At 32.8% G+C, this 22,202-nt stretch overlaps 1 protein-coding gene and 1 long non-coding RNA gene across 4 annotated transcripts in view; one reads left to right on the top strand and one right to left on the bottom strand.

Moving 5' to 3' along the window:
- The first annotated feature begins 6,604 nt into the window (after positions 1-6,604).
- The window catches only part of LOC125504162 (nephrin-like), a 79,924-nt gene continuing 64,326 nt past the window's right edge, over positions 6,605-22,202 (top strand). Inside the window, exon 1 of one of the 3 annotated variants that reach the window (XM_048665732.1) lies at positions 6,605-7,073. In XM_048665732.1, the coding sequence (XP_048521689.1) occupies positions 7,049-7,073 (25 nt within the window). In that variant the 5' untranslated portion in view covers positions 6,605-7,048. The remainder of the gene's footprint in view (positions 7,074-22,202) is intronic. The other 2 variants (XM_048665733.1, XM_048665731.1) reach the window with 2 other exon arrangements.
- The window catches only part of LOC125504163, a 57,466-nt gene continuing 46,421 nt past the window's right edge, over positions 11,158-22,202 (bottom strand). Inside the window, exon 2 of the long non-coding RNA XR_007281320.1 lies at positions 11,158-11,690. This is a non-coding gene — a long non-coding RNA (uncharacterized LOC125504163). The remainder of the gene's footprint in view (positions 11,691-22,202) is intronic.

The raw sequence follows: 22,202 nt of genomic DNA, 5'->3' as shown, positions 1-22,202 counted from the left end.
TAAAAAAATGATCTTGCGTACTAGTTAGCTAATGGAATTGATATGTAAATAATCAAACGGAAAGCAATGTATTTCCAAGAACCAATCGAAGAAGACGATGGAATGGGAACGGAGATTAATTAAGTTGAAAGTTGAAGTTGATGCTATAAAAAACATGAGTTTAAATAGGCAAATGACACTTTAAATCAGCAGAAAGAAAACTTATCGTTTTAGGAAAGCGATCACTGACTCAGTCGCACACTTACTTAAGCTAGTAACTTGCAAACCAAAATGCAAACCCAACCGGAAAAATATATATCACAATACATACTTTTTCATTTTTAACTTAACCAAAATGCCGAAACACAACGTTTAGAATTAGTGCAAATACTGCGCTACTGCATTCCAAAAATACAAATTACTCATTCAAGGAACCAGAACCCGCTTTTACCAAATATTCGATTATGGAGAAACATTATGGTTTTGATTGTATAACACTAAATCTATAATATTTCTTCTCATTCTTCAATTTTGAAAGTCAATCAATTTTGGGTTATTTGGCAAGTATAACCGTTTTTGCTGCTTTCAACATCAATTCTAGCCTGAAATGGAATGCTTAAGTGAATCGTTAACCACAGCACAGCATCTTTGAAAGCCCTAAAATGACTTTCACACTTCAGGCTGCAAGTTTGGTCTAATTTTTCATTGAATATATATCCACTCAAGTTTCAAGCTATAAAGTTCCTTCTTGAAGTATTCTAACTGGAAACTATAAAGTATAATTGTCCATTTTTTCATCGACATCGTTAGAATTTAATAATGCAAGCAGTTATATATATCAAATTAATGCGGTAAACAGAATACTATTTTAAATCGGTTGTTGAAAAGAGGCACACAAAAGTGTTCAATCTCAATCAGGCGTTGTTGTATCAAAATACAAACTAGCAACAAAAATTATAATTTTCATACGTAGAATATTCAGCTCAAATGATGTTTCCTTAATAGAGTTCTAACAAGCCTGGTCGTTTTTTGCTGTTTTGAAGACATTTGAAGCTAATATTCATAATTACCAAATGCATTATGTTTTTTCTTGGAAAGATTACAACAAAATAGGTAATGATTTATAGTTTATTGGTCTTATACCGTTAGCTACTCTAGATAAATGGTAGGAACATATTAACGAGAGCTCTAATAGCGAGAGAAGATTTTTAAATTTTGTGATTAAGAGCATTAAAACGGTAAAATGGAAAATGTCCCTCTTCTCTCAAGACCAATGATCGGTGCGACAGCTCATTTAAAGTTAAATACTTATGAGGAAATTGTTCATTGGAAATAATAAGTATACAGTAAGATATTTCCAATAATTTTTACGTTAGTTTTGCGTAAAGTTTCTCAGTTGAGAGTGATGTAGGTAAGTGCGGTGCCTGCCACGTTTCTTAAAATTTGAAATTTTTTCTGAGATAATAAAACCAGATGGTTTCTTTTAGCTGTTTTGCACTATTTATTAGATAGTTACATCGTTATGTACAGATATAATTTTTGACACGAGAAATGTAATAAACGTTAAAAATATTATAAACAGCCCAATAAAGTTTAAATTAGAAATTTATGAACATCAACTCATTCCTCAATAAAGTTATATAAATCTAACTTTACAAGTTAGAATAAGTTTTAGCAATGGCACATGTTCAAAAGCAAAATGCTAGCGGCGAAGTTTAAATAATAAGCGAGTTTTTCATGAGAAAAAAATAGAAAAGCAAAGGATATAAATGCTTTTAGCAGTATTTTCTTCGTTTTATCATATACATTTTGCGTGCATTCATCGAGGTTAAGTTTTATCCGTAACTGAAATATGTAGTTCAAACATTATAGCTACTAACAATGCAAACATTTTAATATGTCTAAATATGAAAAGCAACTGTTTCTAATGCCAATGAGGAAAAAGAACAAAAGCAAAAAATTGAAAATAAAAAGAAATATCAAATTGACTTATTCATTGCTAAATCGTAAATATTCCACGCCGGAATTGAAGAATGTTTTCCCATTTAACCGAACCTCGCTTTAACAATGTCCCGAGATAAAAGCCTAAAAAATTAATTTGAAACCATGTTTTATCGATCCGAATAACAGATCCGTATGTATTTTCAAATATTTATTAATGTTCACCGACAAATCTGCCCTAATGCCGATTCAAGCCCCAGCAAAACTGTTATCCCGAAGGGGTACAAAGAATGTCGGCGCATTTACGAGCTCAGAAAGAGGTGTACACACAACTGTTGTTGTCCGTATGAGCCCTAAGGGATGAATGTAACTCTAGCAATTTATCCTTAAAAACGCTTCGTTGGTGTATTTCCAACAGGAACGATACGAGCTACATAATGAATCAGAATGTACGACCAGGGATCTATTCTTAACGTATTTGGAACGTTTTTCATTGATCCTCGAGAGCGTATTGTTTGGTTGTTATTTAATAAATATAACCGCAACCCAATACAGATCTTCAAATCTGGCGCTGTAGTTCAGTAACTTGATTGTTTGAAGTATGAAAGAAAAATTGCTGATTATTTTTTATCAGCCTATAAAGGCACGTGTTCGGTAACACTTGGAGGCATATAATAAGTAGGCGAAAAGAGTGCGAAATTATTAAGGCACCGCATTATGTGCTCCCCTGGAGAACATAAACAGAATTTTAGGGAGCAGCAGGAAGGCAGCCAAACCACAAATAGGGGAGATTATATTATGAACTTTATCGACTCGATTGGGAAATGCGGAGAAACTTTAAAAGTCACTTGAGGGGATGAATTAAACACGAGTCTAGCTGAGATTCAGTAGGTTAAAAACCTTTTTTAATAGGATTCTTTACTTTATATTTCTTGGTTAAAAATCACTCAAAAACGTATTTGGCTATGTGGCGCTTAGTTTCGTATGCTATTTTAGCTGGGTATTGATAGTATGTAGAGTTTTATACCCAAACAGTTTATGCTTTTCCATTAAAGATTTCTGGTCGTCCATAAAAGTTTAATGCAGCAAAATAATCAATTTTTCAAACTGATAGTTTCAAAGGAGTTTAGTCGCTTAATATGTAAACAGAACTCCCAAAATGCGCTACTTCGTTCCAAACTCTACTACTAATCGTGCTAATCTTAATTATAATGATTCGTTTTGTTACGCAGAATTAATGAATGCGACTAAGCATTATTGACAGTTGTATTTCAGTTAATATGATGGCAAACCATTAATAAGAATAATTTCCTTGACCAACCAATGTAATCTATTTTAAGTCCAACAAATGTTTAAACTGCATTAGCTACAATGCAAAGTACAAGTGCAAGCACTGTGATTTCGAAATCCAACTCAGAATTATTCATATTCAAATAATAAGAATTAATTAATTTTATCTCATTTCATATTGTTATGTACTGTGCATAAATCAAAAACAGTAATTGCTTCTCTGACTATTGAACGAACTTTTTATTTGATTTAAATATCAAATTCACGGATCGCTGCCTGTCAATATCGGTTTAAAAAAATGCCTTAAGCAAAAACGTTCCAGTTATTACTTAAACCGGCTTCTTTTTTCACATTGTCTACCTACCGCAAATTATCGAGACTGAGGAGATAAATCCGAATCACCTTCCATCAACAGAACCAAGAATTACCGAATCGACCCAGTTTCCCGACTTCGATGCAGTAATGTAACACTATGATTAGTGGATATAAAAGAAAAGCTTGTGTCATAACGAGATATATTAGACTAATATTGGAAATTACGCCTCAGTGCATGTACGGGCTGAACAAACGTTTTATGATAAAGATTGCATCCATTTTACAACCAGAGCAAACACTTTGATTTCAAAAATTTAAACTAATGATCGCACTAAACATATGTAATTATATAAAGTTGATTTAAGTAAGTGATTTGATTTAAGATTTGTGATTAGAATATTATTGCCTAAGAATAAATTAAATAGTTTGCAATTTTTTTATATATCTCAACAAATTAGGCAACCGTTTATAATTGAAATTTTTATGATCGGCAATTAATCAACTGTATAATTACACCACGTTTTATATCCCTAACCAGCTGAGGACGTCTGTGTTGATTTCAAATATTCCCTTAAGGGATCTCCTTATATTGGACATCCGGTACGTAACGGTAATTCAATCTGCAAAGTGTAGGCTTGACTATTATTTTGCGCAGATAAAATCGCAAAATTGATCCCTAGACTATTTAAAGCCCACTGGTCGATTTCCAACACTTCCTACTAGAGCAAGGGATGATTGTGGTTAAAAACGGTCACATTCGACGCTTTCCTGCTTATTTTCGTTAAGCTCAACAATTCCACTAAGTTCAAGCAGTTTCTACAAAAGAGGTCGCGCAATAATCTAGGAAGACTAGGAAGAGGTGGAATGCTGTACTGAAGAGTTGGAAACGATACGGTAACTTCTCATCGCAAAAGAGTTTGTGCATAAAAAACTGCTAGAACTTAAATAAAAAGAATGTGGGTATTTTTCCCCACGCAAAAAAAAACATCTTTTCAGGATAAATTTGTCCAAACAACCCATCCGTAGAGGTTGTGGATTCCAGAATGAAACAACTCTACATAAAATATGCTACACTACATATAAAGTGTAGATGTCCTACCAATTGAAGCCTTGAGTTCATTGATTTTAGAGGGTTAGTGGAGAAGTAGAAGAGAAGAGAGCACTATAAGACAGAAATGGTTGCAAGCTACCTCGGCCGTTACGGAAACACAGTAATAGAAGTAATCGAGTCAATAGCTTACCTGGAACTTCAATACGAGCCTCCGACGGGCGCTTAAGAAAACATTTTCCAAACCTTATCTAACAGAATAGCAAACAAAAACAGTTATCTAACAGCGCAAGGTTTTTGCAGATTATTCCGCATAGTATATTTTAATAAATCGATAATATCAAAATGCATTTATAGATTAGCAAATTTCTTAGTCGCTTAGTTTTTAGGCCCATAAATTGGCCAGCGATATTTATTCCAAAGTTCATTGAATTTAATTTGCTATTTAAATCATTTACGTGATCGCTCTAATCAAAAAAATCCTCAATTTCGCACCCTGAGAGACAAGCATTTCTCGCAAGCTTTCGAAATTTCATATATTACTGTGCACAGATTCTTTTGTTCATATCTCACGAACAGATTGAGTGAGCGCACTTATTTCTTTATCATTGGGTAGAGTAAAGAAAAAAATAATTAAAACTATTACGCCTCGCCTGTTTCATCATATCTTAAAACCGTTTGAGAAAAATGATAGATAATTAAATCCTCGATTCATAATATGGAACTTGAGTGAAGAAGTGCTGGCAGTTTTTACGCAAAACGCAAAATTTGTATAGCACACACCTATTTTTTGCTCATGGCACACGAATAGATAGATTCAAGTGATAATTATTATTAGAAGAAGTAAAACATCGCTACGTAAATGTTTGCTAATTTTTACCGGACACGCCAAAATTTTAGAAAAACTGTTAGTTTTGCGCGGTTGAGTTCAACATTGTAAAATTAACTCAAGCAGGAAGGACGTCGCCTATTTTGCTGTAGCTCATAACATTCCTGACCTAATAACTGTTTACTCGACTCAATATTTACGTTCTACATTGCGTTGTTTTGCATACAGTCAAATTTAGGTTGTCTCTAAAAACTGCATAATGCCCTGGTAAAAATATTCTCTTCCTCATCAATTAATTTTGTATCGTCCGCATAACAAGTTAATTCCGAAATTCAGATCATTGAAAAAAGTATGCACGTGCACGTTCCGTGTACCGAAAATCTTAAGTTCCAAATAATAAAACTTCCGGCCCTTAAAAATCTGACTATTTGCGTGTTTCTAACCCCAGACCTTATCAATACAATAGTAGGCATTTAATGAATGTAAAGATATGGGCCAAGAACATTCCATCCCCCTCAAGGCATTGTAGAATTAATTTTGTAAGTTGTAAAGCAACCGTTTTCGTGGATTTGCTGATTGTAGATCGAAGTTTATTGATTCAATAATATTTAATTAAGTAGTGTAACAATTTTCTTTCAATAATCACCTTGCTAGGTTTCGAAACCATTCTTTAAATGCTTTTGGTATAGAATTTTAATTTTTATGGACGTTCCGCCCATTTTTCGTATCTACTCAATTCTAAAACTGGACTAGTCGAGCTTGCGCTCAAAATCTGCACCTGATATTTTTGAAAAACTTTTGCCATCGACCATTGATCAGCAAAGAAAACCGTTATTTCGCATCTATTTGAATAAGCAAAGAAAAATTTGCAGCACGGTTTTCACTTTCTGGATGTTCTCGTTTGCCTGCGTCCAGCGGTTTTCGCCTTAACTTCACTTTCACAACGGGGCGATTTGACCTAATCCATCTAAACGGTCTTCGGACAAACTTCCAGCATGAACACGATCTTAGTCGAGCATTTGAGGCTTTCCTGCATTCTGTGCAGCTGACGACGTTTCTTCCAGGGCAGCAAAGTAGTAAACAGTTTTATTTTGTGAACCATTATTAGGTAGCTTTTTTGTTAAAAAGTCTTCTACCAGCATTGTCTGAAGAACGGCATAACAGGTGCTGTCGAGCGAACAACCGAAGCTTGTTCGGCAACGATCGAGATCCGGCGTACCGGAGCCTGCACGTGAAGAGACATCAGTCCCATGCAGAGCTTTTCCGTCGCGGGAGCAGAGCTTTGGATTCCGGGCGGGTCTTGTAACTCCGGACGCTTTTTACAATCACCCGGAGTCAGATTGTGCGACTTTGTAGCTAGCAAAAATCGCTGCTTTGAACGGTGGCAGCATTTCCAGGCCCGGAAGTGCAATTGCGTTTGCGATTATCCATATTAGAAAAACGTTCGAATATGAGCGTTCGCGCGCGTTGATTTGTGTATTTTTCTCCGGGTGCAACAGAGATTTGCAGATGAGGATTTCAGTTTAGATGGATAGTGACAAAAAGTGGTGCATAACTCTCGGGTCTAATCAGGGGCACATGCAGTGAATGCAAAAACGTTTTGTGAATTGTTTCTGTTGTTTCTAATTGGATTTGTCACTGTGATCATGGATATGCTTGTTTTCAATATATGTAAGTGCTCTTCCTCGTTTCTTTGTCATAGTTGCGGTGTTTGGTGTTTTTCGGCCTCAATGCTGAAGTTTCGAGAATATAGTAACAGTTGGGGTTCCAAAGACGCTGCGGCAAATTGCAGATATCCCGCAAGGAGACCGCTTGCAATAACGCAGACGACTTTTTGCAGCCTGCGTATAATAAAATCTTATCATCTACTCAGTTGGCATATGAAATGCAAATTTTTAAACTGTGTGGGTGGCAGTTGAAGATTTCTTGCAGAAAAATTGTTTGTTGGGGAACACATTCAAGGACGATTTATTAGTGAGAAAATGCCACCTTGGATAATTGACAAACTTTATTATGTGCAATCTCCCGTGGCGTATCTAAAGCGTATAAAGGCGTCGTATGGTAACCCACGAAAGTCAATTCGCTCTAGGTGGTGGCTCAGCGGTGGCTTAATTTTCCGTTGCTTGGAATCTGAAAGTTTTCCAATAGGATTACGAAACTATTCGATGTCAAACTTTGAATGAATCCCTTTTAATAAATGTTACTAAACCTATTCAAATAAGCATGAAAAAATTATAAACACTTTTACATTTTTTTAGAAAGTTTAATAGCAAATGTGATCCCAAAAAGAAACCAAGGCAAAGCAGGCAGACATTTTTTTATTGTCAAAAACAGGCTCAGGCAGTATTGCTGAAACTTTTGCTCGCAAGTAAATGTTGCCAAAAAAAGAATTTTTCCAACAATACCTTTATTTCATTTTCCGTGTTTTCTCTGCGAAAATAGTGTATACTAGTAATGGAAAAAGCTATTCATCAAAGTATAAAATTCTAGCCAAGTTACGAACAAGTCGAAAAAATGAGTTATAATCCATCTGTATTCGATTCACACCTCAACTACGTGATTTGATGATAAAATACTTAAATTAGGGCAAACATGCGATACTTTGAAGCTTCTTGCCTACTGACGCAAATATCCTCCTAACTGTTTTTAAATTAACTTTGAAGAAAATCTATTGTCTCCACTTTAGATAATAATAAATTATGGACGAAGTCCAAAATTTAAAGAGTTAGTTGTTAGCAGCACAAAACATGTCCATATAGTCGAAGAACTTTTATAAAATTGTAAAAAAGTGTTTTACCAACTTCATTAATAAAAGCGAGTTTAAAAATCCGTACCTGTCTGACAACTTAGACCAAATTTTCTTGATATCCTAATTAAGTATAAACTGTCGATATGTCGATAAATTGTCTGGTAATAATAATTTAATTTGCCCTTAAATAATTATCTTTAGATCATTTATTCACGTGAAATAGTCTGACACTTATCCAGATATAAGATGTTGGATGGTAAAATGTACTTACTTTTTATTTTATTAATAAATTTTACGACTTTTGACGATTTTTCGAAGTTTTCCTCATCGGTATTTCTTTAGAAGTTTGCTTTCACAAGTCGAGTCAATGGTTGCTTGCGAATGAATGAGTAAATCAAAGCTACCATGTTTGCTAACAGTGCTCAAAGGCTCAGAAATATTAATTGAGAAAAAATATGGAATAAACTGAACAGTAAAAGTGTGAAATCGTGTTTCCACAAATTTCAAATGAACTAAGTACATGGAAAAAATAGAATGGTTTTTACTGCTCATCAACTATATGCATAAAATAGTTCTTATAAAAAGAATTTTTATTCTATAATAATAGCTTGAGATTTTAGTTCTTCAAAATATGAAAGTTGTCGAAAAATGTCTGGACTAGTAGAATAAAAACGAGCGTTTGTCAATTAAAAATGTTAAAAATGTTTGCCTGCAAAGAGTAACGCTGGCAAATGAATAAAAGTTGATTTTAGTTAAACTTTAATAAAGTTAGAGAACCAACAGCAAATGATTGTCGAAGGAAATAGAGGTATGAAAATGCTTCAGACAAAAGCTAACTAGTAATTAACAGATAATAAACCAGACAATAAATGACCAGAGATATAATAGGTTTCAGTTAATAACACAAGTAGATATTCCATACAATCTACTTCAAAAAATTCAATTTACTACAAAAGCTGCATAATACGAAACAAGTTGTCAGATAAATGCTGAATGTCCATTCCAATTAAATTCGCCTAGTGATATTGGACTATCTAATAAAGCATCGGATAAAATCAAAGGTTTCACATTTAACTCTGAAATTAAACAGAGCAAATGGACACTTTAACATCTACTAGTGCTCGCAAACTACTATACCTATTACAATTTTTTATTATTTTTTTAAATCAATATGTGCGACAAAATTTGGAATTATTAACCTAATTTCCCCGGTTAAAATTGTTTCTTTAGCATAACAAAAACGTTGCACAAAAAATGGCAAGTTTTTTGATCAAAAACATAAGTAAAATCAAAATTTATAAATTGCTATTAGACTCGTTTATGGATCTCACTGACCGATACACAAGCCCTATGCCCTTATATGATGTTACATAAGCAACCGGAACAGCGAAAACCCCAAACGCCATCCTTCTTTCGGCTATCCATGAATTCAACAGTAAAAAAGCCGGTAGGAACAAGCTCCGTTGAAAAACGACATTGATTTCATATCTAAAATGCCAGCTCAACATGTTTTCTTGTATGGCCAGTTTTTCTGGGGTTTTTGATTAAGAGGAAGCCATGTCGATCGAGTGCATGTTCGAGAAGCTAAAGCCTTAGGGTGTATGGGCTTCAGCAGGAAGATATTGCGGTACTTTTCAAACAAATAATGTGGGTTAATTTGAAACGTACAAAACGTTTTTACCTCCGTCGCTATACCTTTCGAAAGATGTAATCACGTTTGACTGTTTTCTTATTTTTATTATGTTTCCTTGCTTCCTTGTTGTAGCCCGTAAATCCTTGCTCTAAGCCGTAAAGAATTAAAATAAAAAAACAACTCAAACCTATCTGCTCAACTAAACAATCCAATTCAGTAACATGATTTAATAACGAGCCAATTAACAGCCAGGGGGTGATTAAAATCAGCAACCATAAATCACCAGCGACCGGTGATTTTTAGAGCGTGAAAACACTTTTGCTCGCAAGCTAATCGGTGAGTTTATACGCATCAGAACCATATGCACCAGAGCATTTTCTGAAATCAGTTCACGCATTGCTAATCGAAAACTCAACTTAAATGACCGCAAACTCCCTCGAAATCGGCGCTCTGATAACCGACACGCTATTTTCCAACTGGAAAATGCATTACGGGTTACTGAAAATGACCAACGAATGCTCTATTTTTCCACTAGTTGCTTAAGAACCTGTTAAGCAAAGGCTAGCTAGGCTGTAGTAATTGGCCGATCATTTTTTACATATCTGGAAACTTAATACTGAAAATTTTTAACTAAATCAGTAAACATTAAAACCCAATTTCAATTCAAATATTCTGCCTAATCTAATGCAAACTCAAAATGGTTTAGTAAAGCTCGCTATAATGTTCAAAGCATGTTTTACAATTTTAGAATTGCGCGAATACAAAAAGGAGAAATATTAACCAGCCAGCACAACCACTTGTAATGAACACGGCAATGAAAAAGCCATTGTTACGTGCTTCCATAATTTGAAGCTTGTTAAAATTGAATACTTTTTCGAAAAAGAAACGGCTAAAAACAGGAGAAAAAGATTGTTATAGCAAATATTACATGAACTGTCGCAATACTCAGGAGTACCTGACCTCTGGTTTATCAGACCATTGCAAACCACAGGAAAATTCGTTCAAGCTATTAACAAATTATGCTAGTTAATATACGGTTTTAGAAATTTTGTAGGCGACAAAATTAATATGTAAAATTGCTAAATTTCGGGTTAAGCAGGGTCAAATATATTTTCTGAAAGTGGCGGTATGATTGGGTTTTTGTTCAACTAGTTTACCAATGTTGTTTTCAATTTTTTTCTATTTCGTAGTACTTAACCAGCTAAAACTCTTTCAATATAACTAGTTACTTTATGCGGACCTTAGCCTAGGTGTAGTTTTGAGTCGTGTTTTTACCAAAACTTTGTCGGTTTTTTGGAAAAATTTCGAAAGTTATAATTAATCGCTAAGTTTCAGTTACGATTTTTTATATTTGAAAATAAAAAAAATGCAAAGCAATTATAAACGTGTGTACTTATTCATAATGAGTGTTTTCATTACATGTAAATATACGTGAATTGTCTTGTAAAAATGCAGTTTGCTCTTGCAAGCTTTTCTGTTTTATTTTCGCAGCGAGAGCAGATCTTAATTCAACTTTTGGCAATTTAATGAGACTAATTTTACTAGTCACTTACAAGTATGAGAAACTATTTAGCAGTGCATATAAAAATTCCAGTGCAAAATCAATGCAAAAGACAGACAGTTTATACTAAAAAACATTGAGAATTAATACACATATTGACAGCGTTACAATGTCTTCCCTCCGATGCAAAAATATCTAGTAAAATAAAATAAACCACAAAACATATTAAAATAGACTATTGGCAAAGCACATTTCTCGTTCAGTCATTCTAACTTGCTTTACGGGCGATGAGACGAAACAACCAACACATGTCAACTGTTTTCATGTAATTGAGCCCCAGTTTTGTGAACAAAAAACTGTGGAACTAGCAGACATGATGAGTGCTCTTTTGAGTTTGGTAGCCATCTGGAACAAATTGAAATAATAATATAAAACTGCAACTAAATCAGAAGTTTGATAATGAATTAATTACTCCTAAGCTAAGCATTCATAACGCAATTAAATTGATGCGTTCGTTCGTTTCGTACCCAACAATCTACATTTGCAATCACGTCATTCTGAGCAATGTTTCATCCCGCTTGAGTCACGTTTTTCGAAAAATGTTCCACTAACTATAAGCAAGCAGGTAGTCTAAATATTATGATCCTATTTTAAACAAAGTTAAAGTTGGTTAGACACTCTCAATGGAAACAGGTTAAACCTCAAAACGTCGGTTTATAATAACGTGCATCCGGTGGCTCACCTGCCTACTGCACTTGTAAGGGCTTCACTTTTTAAGGGTATTAGTTACGCCTTAAAGGTTTCGACCTGTTTTCATTTTTTCTCTGCTTCCTGTCTGTCAAGATCCAAATCCCCTGGTTTTTTGCCATTTCACGTTTTTAGGAACCGAAATTGGTTGGCTGCTAGTCGACTTGGAAATTGTTAACTTTTATCATGGCTGTTAAGTTAGTTAAAAGATTTTTTGTGGCAATAAAATGCGAGATTCTGATTTTGCCACATCAGTGTTGATTATTAAGGAATTTAATAAAAATAAAACAGTTTTGAGTTTGAAAAATGTAAATATTATGTTCGAGACAGTGGGAATTTTGAAAAATAAATGCTTGTTTTTTTTAATAATAGAGCTATTTCATTTTTGAGCGAACTGAACTTAAATAAATGGGTGGTTGATTTAGAAAAATACCTCGAACTAACCATCTTCAAAATTGACAAAGCTTTAAGAACAAACAAACTTACTGAACAAAGAAAACTTAATTCGTTGAGCCCTTGAAATTAGTTAATTTTGTAACTATACCTACTAACTTTAAGTCGTCTAGAAGTGTCGAGCTTTAGAATACTAAATGCATGTCATCTTTTTTTCAAAATGTACGTACATGTTTTATATTATATTGTTCTGCTAGGAAAACAGCTTTTCTTGAAGAAAATACTTGCCTGCTTATCTGAGTATTATACAAACCACACAAACATGCTTTTTGTTATTCTGTTAATTAGATTTATCAAGTAACAAATATATCTAAACAACTTCTGTGTTATTCATGCAGATTTTTTAACGGCTTGCTATTGTTGCTGGTGAAATCTGAGCGTTCTCACTAGTTAAAAAAAGCATGCGATTTAAAATTTAAATAAAATGGAAAAATTGTCAGATTTCAGCTGTTACAAATAACCCATTGTTACATTTACTGAAGGTGTGTATTTCTTTAGTAGGTCATTAATTTTAACTGTATTGTCTTCCTGACTTCTTGCCAGATAATATTGCAGCATTTAGTTTGCATAAATCTGAAATTGCAACATTAATATCTAACCTAAATTGAAATATTTTCTTTATTGGTTTAACACTCCACTTACGACATTATGTATACCTTTATTAATGTAATTTGGAACCGATCAATCTACAGAACGATCGAAATAAAGAAACGGGAAATGACACAACCTAACAAAGCAACTCCTTCACTCGAATTAATATCAGCTTTCTGAGTGGCGTGCTGAAAATAGTGCAATGTAGAAAAAAAATATTTTTATAGGTCTCACAAAAAAAACTTACATCTATCAAGTTAAGCCATTATTACACTTAATGCTTAGGGTTTTGCTATTTTTAAAATCATTTAACTAGACCTTTCCATTTTCAGCCTCATTAATTTATTATTGCACTGAAAGTTGAGTGGCATTTTCATAAATAAACCGCATCGAAAAGGATATAAACAAACAAATATTATTTCCTTCATAATAAAGCACTTTTTTATTATGATTTTCAGTCACGATTTTCAGTGGAATTAGAGCTTTGGTTGGATTCACACAAGAACTGAAATAAAACAGAAGTTAGTACTCACATATAACGCATTTCTTTTGTCTTCAAGATTCATTATCGATTTATAAATGAACTCATTTGTCATTAGGAGATCAAGTATCCTTGATTTAAGCAAACCGAAGTATCTGATTGTCACACAATTTCTAACGAAATAAATTTCCGTTCGCTACGATCTTAAATTGTACAAGTAAATTCCATTTGTCAGGAATTTAAAGCCACTCAAACAACAGCCAAAGTTGAGACAAAAGTCGAAAATAACTCGAAATTGACGTTGTTAGCGTGTCTTATTCCATATTTTCCACATAGGCGTGTTTCAAGGCTTTGTTGTTAAACATCTACTGTCAAGGACTTAAAAAGTATTACGCAGCCTGGAGGATGATGAGCTGCGTGACAACATGTTTGTGATAAGTTGTTTTAACTGTATAATTCAGGCTTTGGGGTTGGTTTCAATCACATTTGACTTGTTAACTTTTTGTTTGCTTTTTGCAGACACCTAATAATGACGCATAAACATATATAAATAATAACAACGTTTTGCATGAGATCTTATAAAGATTTACCTTATATTCTATCGGACATCGTAAAATTATACAGCAGAATGTTTTCCAAAGCACTAAGACTAATGGCATAAATAACAGAAATAACACTAATTTTATTATCTGATCATATGGATATTAAACGTGTTTTACTTGTTAATTAACTGAAAACATAGATCAGTAAATGCGGCCCTTCTCAAATCTAATTATATGCAAACATAGCTTTATAATAAAGCTATGTTAACATTATTAATTAAAAGTCTGTTGGAAACTTTGCTTTAGCTGCGTGTTCGTTCAAAGGCTGCTATTGTTTCAATTTTTCTGCGGAACTCCATGACTCCGTGGATGATTGTTATGTTTTATATATTTATTTAAAAGTATATACTGTTTAAAAAAAGCTAATATTTGGAAAGAAAATAAGTTCACATTGTAATCTTATATCATTATACATAAACAAGTTTTTGTGAATTGAATAAAAGAGTAACGAAGCTAAACGTAACAATGAGGGTTTCGTTAAATTTTTTGCAGTGCAAATACAAAGTGTTCGCCATTTCTTATGTGCAAGTGTTCAGAGCTGCTTTTACCTCTGTACTCGTAAGCTCATCTTTGTAGAAGATCTTTTTCAAATCCGATCTATTCAAATTAATTCATTGTAATCAATCCTTCCCTACCAGTCCCTCTTCAATTGCTCTCGAATATTTATTCTGAATTATTTGTCTGAAAATAATCGAACCGCCTGTGAACAGTGCATTCCTCTTTTCAGTTTTAGGAGATATATTTTTCTGCAATTCATTCACAAAGAAGTTAACGAGAATTTGTAATAGTTTTTGCTGGATCTAACAAAGACGGAGTTGTATTGATGAAAAACTTCCTTCTATTAATCTGTTGTGGTGTTTTTGAACTCCAGATCGCAAAAATGTTTTATCTATTTTACTTTCTCGTTTTGCGCTCCATTTCCACTGCATGCTTCAAATAATAAAATTGAAATTGTATTCTTTCTTATATGTTTTATCTTCATTTTTATTCATTATATTGATATTGTTTTAAAAAAATAATCGTAAATATTTGCGACTCACGTTCTATGACTGAATATTGTTTTGAAAAATTTTGAAATGAACAAATGAAGGAAATACTAAAATACTAAAACAGTTGTTCGTATTTGTTACCTAAAAGTTTATATTACAAAGCAAACAAATTTTATTGAAATACTAGATAGTCGACCGACTATTACTTAACTTATTCACTATAACAGAATTACTAATTTATTTATAAAAGATATTATTTATAAATATATGTGAAATTGGAAAAGCTGTGAAATGTTCACTTAAAATATACTAACTGCTTATGTTTATTCCCCTCGTTCAGAAAAAAATAGAATAATATGTTTGAAGTGGAAGATGCAAAGAATTGTTTTCGTATCTTAAACTCGTAATAGATGCAGGTAAATTCAACAAAAGTAATCAAAAAATGCAGTTAAACACTAGCTCAAATACCTTTTATTAAGCTAAAGCAATGACAATTATAGAATTTCGTTAAGCATATTGTCGGTAGAAATAGAAAATAATAACGAACAAATTAACTAATTGTTTTAAATTTTCGAGGCCATTTCCAATTTCAAAGCATTAAACTGTTTAAATTAATTAAACGTCGTCTCCGGCTTGACTTAATCTAAATCAAACCGATGAATAATGTTAGACGCTTTGAGGTTCCAGTTAAGTAAATATGGCATAATTTGTTCCAAACAACAAATTATTTCAATTAAGGTAATATTTCTGATCCGATACGGATTGGCGGTCTGTTCCTTACAATTGAATAGATGGATGTTGAATGAAAACACTTTTGTATTTTTATCGGTCAATAACTGAGACTTCTTAATGCTTGCTCAACTCAATTCATTCAACTTCGCCTCTAAGGATATCACGTCTTGATATTTATACTAATGCAAATATTTAGTGCAAATTACGAGTTGTAAACAAGTGGGCACGTAACCTAGATAGTTGTACATTGTACTGGCTTGTTTTCTTAAATTAAATTATCCGACCCCAGTCTATGAAGCCCATGCACTTTTCAAATATGGAAACTAACCTGCCATTAATACATGGTAAAATGTTATTTGCATACGTCGATAATGTATTCGAGTGCGTTAAACGACAAACAGCTTGAATGTGCCGACTAAATTTACTTTTATTCAGTCAAACGTATTCTATGCGAAAATTGCAATTTTTTACAATCTAATGAAGCAGATGAGAACGGTTAAAAATTACCCGCTTTATCAAAGAGAGGCGTTCTGCGCAAACAAGATCTATTTAGCGAAAGAAGTTTCAGAAAATTCTAAGGGTAATTTAGAAAATGATTCGCCGCGTCGAAAAGAAATTTCTTTTTGATGTATTTTCAAAAGCACTCATCGAATTTTATTGAAACTCGGCAGTTGTTACACAGTTTAAATTTTGCAATATCAGCACCTTTTAATTACTTTTTCTTTTGGCAAGTTCGGCTCTTCTGCAGTTAGGCTCCAACTTGGGTGAACTAGACATTAATTACGGATTAAAATTATTTACAGTGAGGTACCGTTACTGATTACTAGTCATCCATCAGCTGCATTTCTTGCCGACTTCAAAAAACAACACGAATTTGAATAATTAGTAAATTGAAAAAGTTGATTCAAAAGTCTCTAATCCCACTTAATAGCGCAAACCACCGGCTGAAATTAATTAAATGCAAAGTATGTAAGCCTCTCCAATTATAATGGCTGAACTCAAATTAATTCCGGTTGCCTGAATTATACTGAATCAACTATTCGCATTTTTGGGCAATGTTTAACTAGCAAATTTCAGTCTATACTTGATTCTAATAAATGTTCATTAATTAGAGCGAGTTTGTTTCGTAGAAATTTCTGAGAAACAATATTTTATCGCCTACCATTTTTGAACTTCAGTTGCGCTAATTCATTTTTTAAATACCGTTTGTAAAAATTCAAAATGAAGAAAAACATTTTTATTAGAAAAGTTGCGATGTTCAAGTAAGTGGCAGAAGAAGCAGAAAAATCAACAATAACTTTGTGCATTTATTGTCAAGCTGTTATTACCAATCAGGAATTACTGATTTTACATAACCAACACTCAACCCTGCTATTTTCGGTAATTTTTAATTTAAGATCACATTTAGTCATAATTTTTTTGATAGAAACCAAAATTATTTCATAATAATGATAAAATATGAATATTCGAATATTATATTAAACAATTATTAATTGAATCAGGATCCATGACCAATGAAGTGGCAATAAAATATTGCATGTAACTCAACAGTATGCATTTATTCATTTTAGTAATGCCAAAATCCTATTTGCATTTGAAATTTTTTATCCAGGGTAACTCTGCATTTCAGTGTATGTTCGAACTACACATTTAAATACAAATAAAGTAGAACGTTGTTTTAAAATTATATTTGAAACATACCATTTGTTTCAATAATTTTGGTTTATTAAAATATGAGCAGGCAGTTGAAAAACTGAAGTACAAATAAAAAAAGTCCTACTTCGTAATGCTTTAATTTTGATTAACCTCTCGTTAGTCAAACAAAATAGCTATTTGAAGAAAGCATATCGCTAAAGCCACATATTCATTTGGTATTTTTAAGTAGTTTGTCAAATGTGATATTTCGTCTATCGTTTAACACATGTCCTAACCATACGAACAAGTCCCTGAACGGAAGAACCAAATTAATGCTATTTGATTTATAATTTAGAAGATAACCGACTATATATAGACATATTTACCTTCACAGCAGATTCTCACATTCACATCAGGTTCTGTGCCCCCGGAGAGGATGTAGAACCAGTTCTGGTACAAAAAGCCATTTCCGTTCATTTTTTAAGTGCTCCATATTATTGATCTCACGATGAACGTTGATGCTGGTTTTAAACTCGACCAAGCATCATTAATGATGGCAAATGAATAAGCTTGTCAGTTTTATTAGGATTCATTCTAATTTGGTCATATTTTTACCGTGATCTAGTTTATGACTATGAATTATAACGGTGACAAACTGATCGCCCTTGTTTAATTTAGAGCATGCCCAAATTGAAAAAGTCGATTTGAAAGTGTCGGTTAGTACGCTTAGTTAAAATCGTGTACAAAACAAACAATTAATGACTAAATTTACTCTCACTTATTGTATCTTCCGCAATTGAATTTCCGTTGAGGTACAATAATGATTAGGTTCGAATTTGAACTCAAACTGATTAGCCCAATACATCTTAAATCTGAAACTAAAATGCATTTTCTAGAAAACTGTACATTTTTTAAGCAATTTTCTTTATTCAATTTTCGACATGAAGTCATTGTCATCAAAGGTTGTTTGATAGAGGTTTCGTTTAATTCCAGGTAAAACTATTACGGTTTTAAGTAAGTTGGAATTTTTTTCTGATATCCAGATCGCTAGAACTATAGCTGGAAAGGATTCCAATTATTAAAACTGGATCACAAAGTAAAACTCAGAATATCAATTTCTCTTTAATTTTATTGAGTTTTTCGAAAGATAGTTGATAAAATATAGTTTTCATTGTTGAAAAAATGCGTAAACGAAACGGTTTTATTTCATTTTCAACTAAATATTTTAATAGGTCGTGTCAAAGCTTTAAATGCTATTTATTGCCAGTCATCAATATCAGAATTGGGCAAGTTATAAATTGTAGATTTAAGATTTTTTATTTTTCCTAATTTTTAAAATCTCAAATTCCGAATACTCTCAAATATCCGAACGTCAAAATCCGCCTGCATGAAACGATAGAGTAACATTAACATTGTTTGAACTCAAAGTTTTCAACATAATTTTTCTTTTTACAACTGCTTTATTTGACGCTTGAAGCAAATTAACTATTTTAGTATTTAATTGCTTCAGTTTTAAATAATTGAGCGGCATTGTAATCTTCAGCTTTAGTTCTTTTAATTTTTTCTTTAGTTCAGCAAGTTTATTAATCTTATTAAGCATCTTCTAAAAATTTTCGGAAAATGGCAATTTCTAGGCAAGTTACGATTTTTGACGATTAACGACAACTAAAATAAAACATGCGGCAACTACCCATTCCGGGAAATTAGATCTTGACTATTTACTTGGAAAAAAATTTTTAGACATTTTTGTCTTTGTTAATGACTTTTTGATACAAAATTGTAGCAGCAAACCGCAGGTCAAGCCGCTACAAAAACTTTTAGTTTAACTTGTAATCAAAGTAACCGTACCCGCTTTTGTGTCCATTTTACTTTGTACGGGGACAAGCAAAACCCATTTAAAAGGGTTTACGCCCACCCTAATAAAGGTCAAATTTCAAATGAGAGTTGACCGGAAAAGTTTCGGATTGATTTCGTGGGGGGCGAGTTAATAGGCGTGGGTAATCAAATACTGGGCCCATTATCAAAAGTTTAAAAATAATGAAAACTGCTGATAAAAGTCGCAGATGTTCCAAATGGGCTTTTAAATGCGTTTGGAATAAGTTAGTAGAAAGCGGGACAATTTTATTAACATTTACACATTCTGCGGTATCTGCCAAATTGGCATGTTCATCGCAAAGATTTATATTTTCCAACACGTTTATTAGATGATATAAAGCATCTAAACATAGCAAAATCACTAGTGAAGAAACAACATAATTATAATGTGTTTCAGAAGCGAATAATCAGATAAAACTAACAAGATCAATTGGCAACAGAAAATGCGAAAAATGTATTTGTTGGAGTGTAAAACCCGTATTTGAATCTTACACGCTTATTATACAGGATTCAGTGAAGCTGTGTTGTTCACTTATTTCTACGCATGAATTCACTCTTTGGCGTAATACTAAAGTTTATATTGCAGGTTGAAAGTTATTGGGTCAATTGCGAACGTTTTGCAATTAGCTTTTTGTTTGTGCCTTTGCCGAAGCTTTGCTCTTATATTTCGTTTTGATTTTCAGCAATACCCCGCGTTTTCATCAACATTTTAAAATAATAATCGCTGTAAAAGGCTTTGAAGGATTTCAAGCCCAAAACATAATAGGATTTCAAATATATTTTCAAATTATTTTTTTAAATTGTTAGTCCCCGTAAAATCACGGAAACATAATCCTAATATCAGCTTAAATTTTTCATGCTCGTTATCAAATTGATTATGTGCCCTGATGTTTGCAGCTGGGAAATGACCATTTTGTAGTAAATTCTAAGCCCATTCCTTTGGCAATTTTCCAAATTATTTGTACACAACCGAAGATGCTAATAAATAAGTACTTCTATTTAAAAGTTATTAAAAAGTTTAAAACTGAGTGAATGTAATAATAGCAAGTCAATTAGTTAAAGAGTTTCATTTACCTACCTCGTGTCAGTCGTTCTACTGTTCAGCTTCGCTTGATCCAAAAGTGCTTTTAATATGGATAACAAACGAGCTTTCACGTAAATATTCCCTAGATAAGAAAATGTACCAACTCCATTATTGCGTGTCTAGAACAAAATGTCTAAGAAAAAAGTTTTATTCACAAACATCATGATGCTGTGTCATATTTGCGAGTCGGCCCCAGCATTCATTAATTAAAAAAGTAAATATTAATTCAAAACTTTTCAGTTATTTGCTATTTTTAGGCTTTTCCAAGCTTTATATCATTTAGCTCTCCTTGCCGACGAAATATTTTTCATAATTTATCTCATTTCGCACACTCAGGCAACATACAATACTTGACGCATTCGAATAGCATAAAAGAGTTGTGTTTGGTTATTTACCAAAATGTTTCCATCAATTTCGACATTTCAAATAGGAAAATCAATATGTTTAGGGGTCTGAAGATGAAATCCCGCATACGATGCGATTTTCCGGGATTAGACGACTTGTCGATGAAATATTTATAATGTTATATTTCTTATGGTCTACGATAATCAAATAAAATGCCCATAAACCTTAATAGACTGCCGATCTGGCGCCATAACATTTCTGTACATTAAAGCGAATATATTGGAAAACTAGCGATAAATAGCCACTTTTACCGTGCTTTTAAATCTAATGATTCCATTAATTGGTCATTCTACAATGTTGATTTTATCAAAGTATCCTTAGGGCATGTCCATTAATTAAACTAAATGCATTTATGCTCGCTAATAGAACTGGCAGTACAGTTAAACATTATAGTATGTATTATAGAGAGTAGGCAATACAATAAAAATATTTTTTATGGAATATAAACATATCTATTCTTTGGTTATTTATGTTTCATAACGATTATTTGAATATTTCGTAGTAACAATTTCAAATATGTAAAACGTGTAGCTACTACCAACAAAAGTTTTGTGTGAAAATACTCTACACTGTTATTGCGGAATAAAACTGTTGAAAACCAAACATTGAAATTTTTTTTCAGATACTCCTTCCCAAATATATTCATAGCGAATGCAAGTGCTCAAAAACAGACCGCAATTTTTGCTGGAACTTTAAAATCAATTACGTAACGGCCATTATTCGAAGCAAAATAACCCTTATTTCATCGTTGATAATTAATTTACTCCAGCTTTTCAGTTTTATACGCTCTCACATCGGCTATTTCAACTTTTCCAGGTTTATTTTAGAGAGTTACTATATCTCTCAACCGAAACTTTACGCGAAAAACTAATTATGAAAATTAAATTAGCATCGAAAATATTATCCGATATTTTGAAGTATGTTGCGCAAAAAATCCTAGTTGCTATTATTGGAAAGGTTCAGAAAATGCCAGCAGTTTTACGGAAAATAATCAAAAAGTATTTTGAAAGCTGCGCTAGTTTAAACGATCAATTTGTAACAAAAACATTACAGTATTTCTTACCTGAATATAAAAGTCAAGTTTCAGATTAAACTTTTAGCCTACTTTAGATAGAGAGTACCTATAAAAGGGAGTTTTACGGGCGATTTTTAACTTTTCCCCGGCAAACGCTGCAAATTATAAATGGCTGAAACGGTGCTTCGGTGCTATGCTGGTTTTCAAGCCTAGTAAGTGGCTAAATGTAGAAAAACCAAAAAAACAGTATGTTTTAAATAATAGTCCACTAATATATAAAACTGTGTAAAAATTGATTTAATATTATG

This window comes from Dendroctonus ponderosae, unplaced genomic scaffold (assembly GCF_020466585.1).
Source record: "Dendroctonus ponderosae isolate FM_Combo_2020 unplaced genomic scaffold, Dpon_F_20191213v2 Dpon_F_20191213_4, whole genome shotgun sequence".
NCBI lineage: Eukaryota > Metazoa > Arthropoda > Insecta > Coleoptera > Curculionidae > Dendroctonus > Dendroctonus ponderosae.
This window is presented reverse-complemented; position numbering and strand designations above follow the sequence as displayed.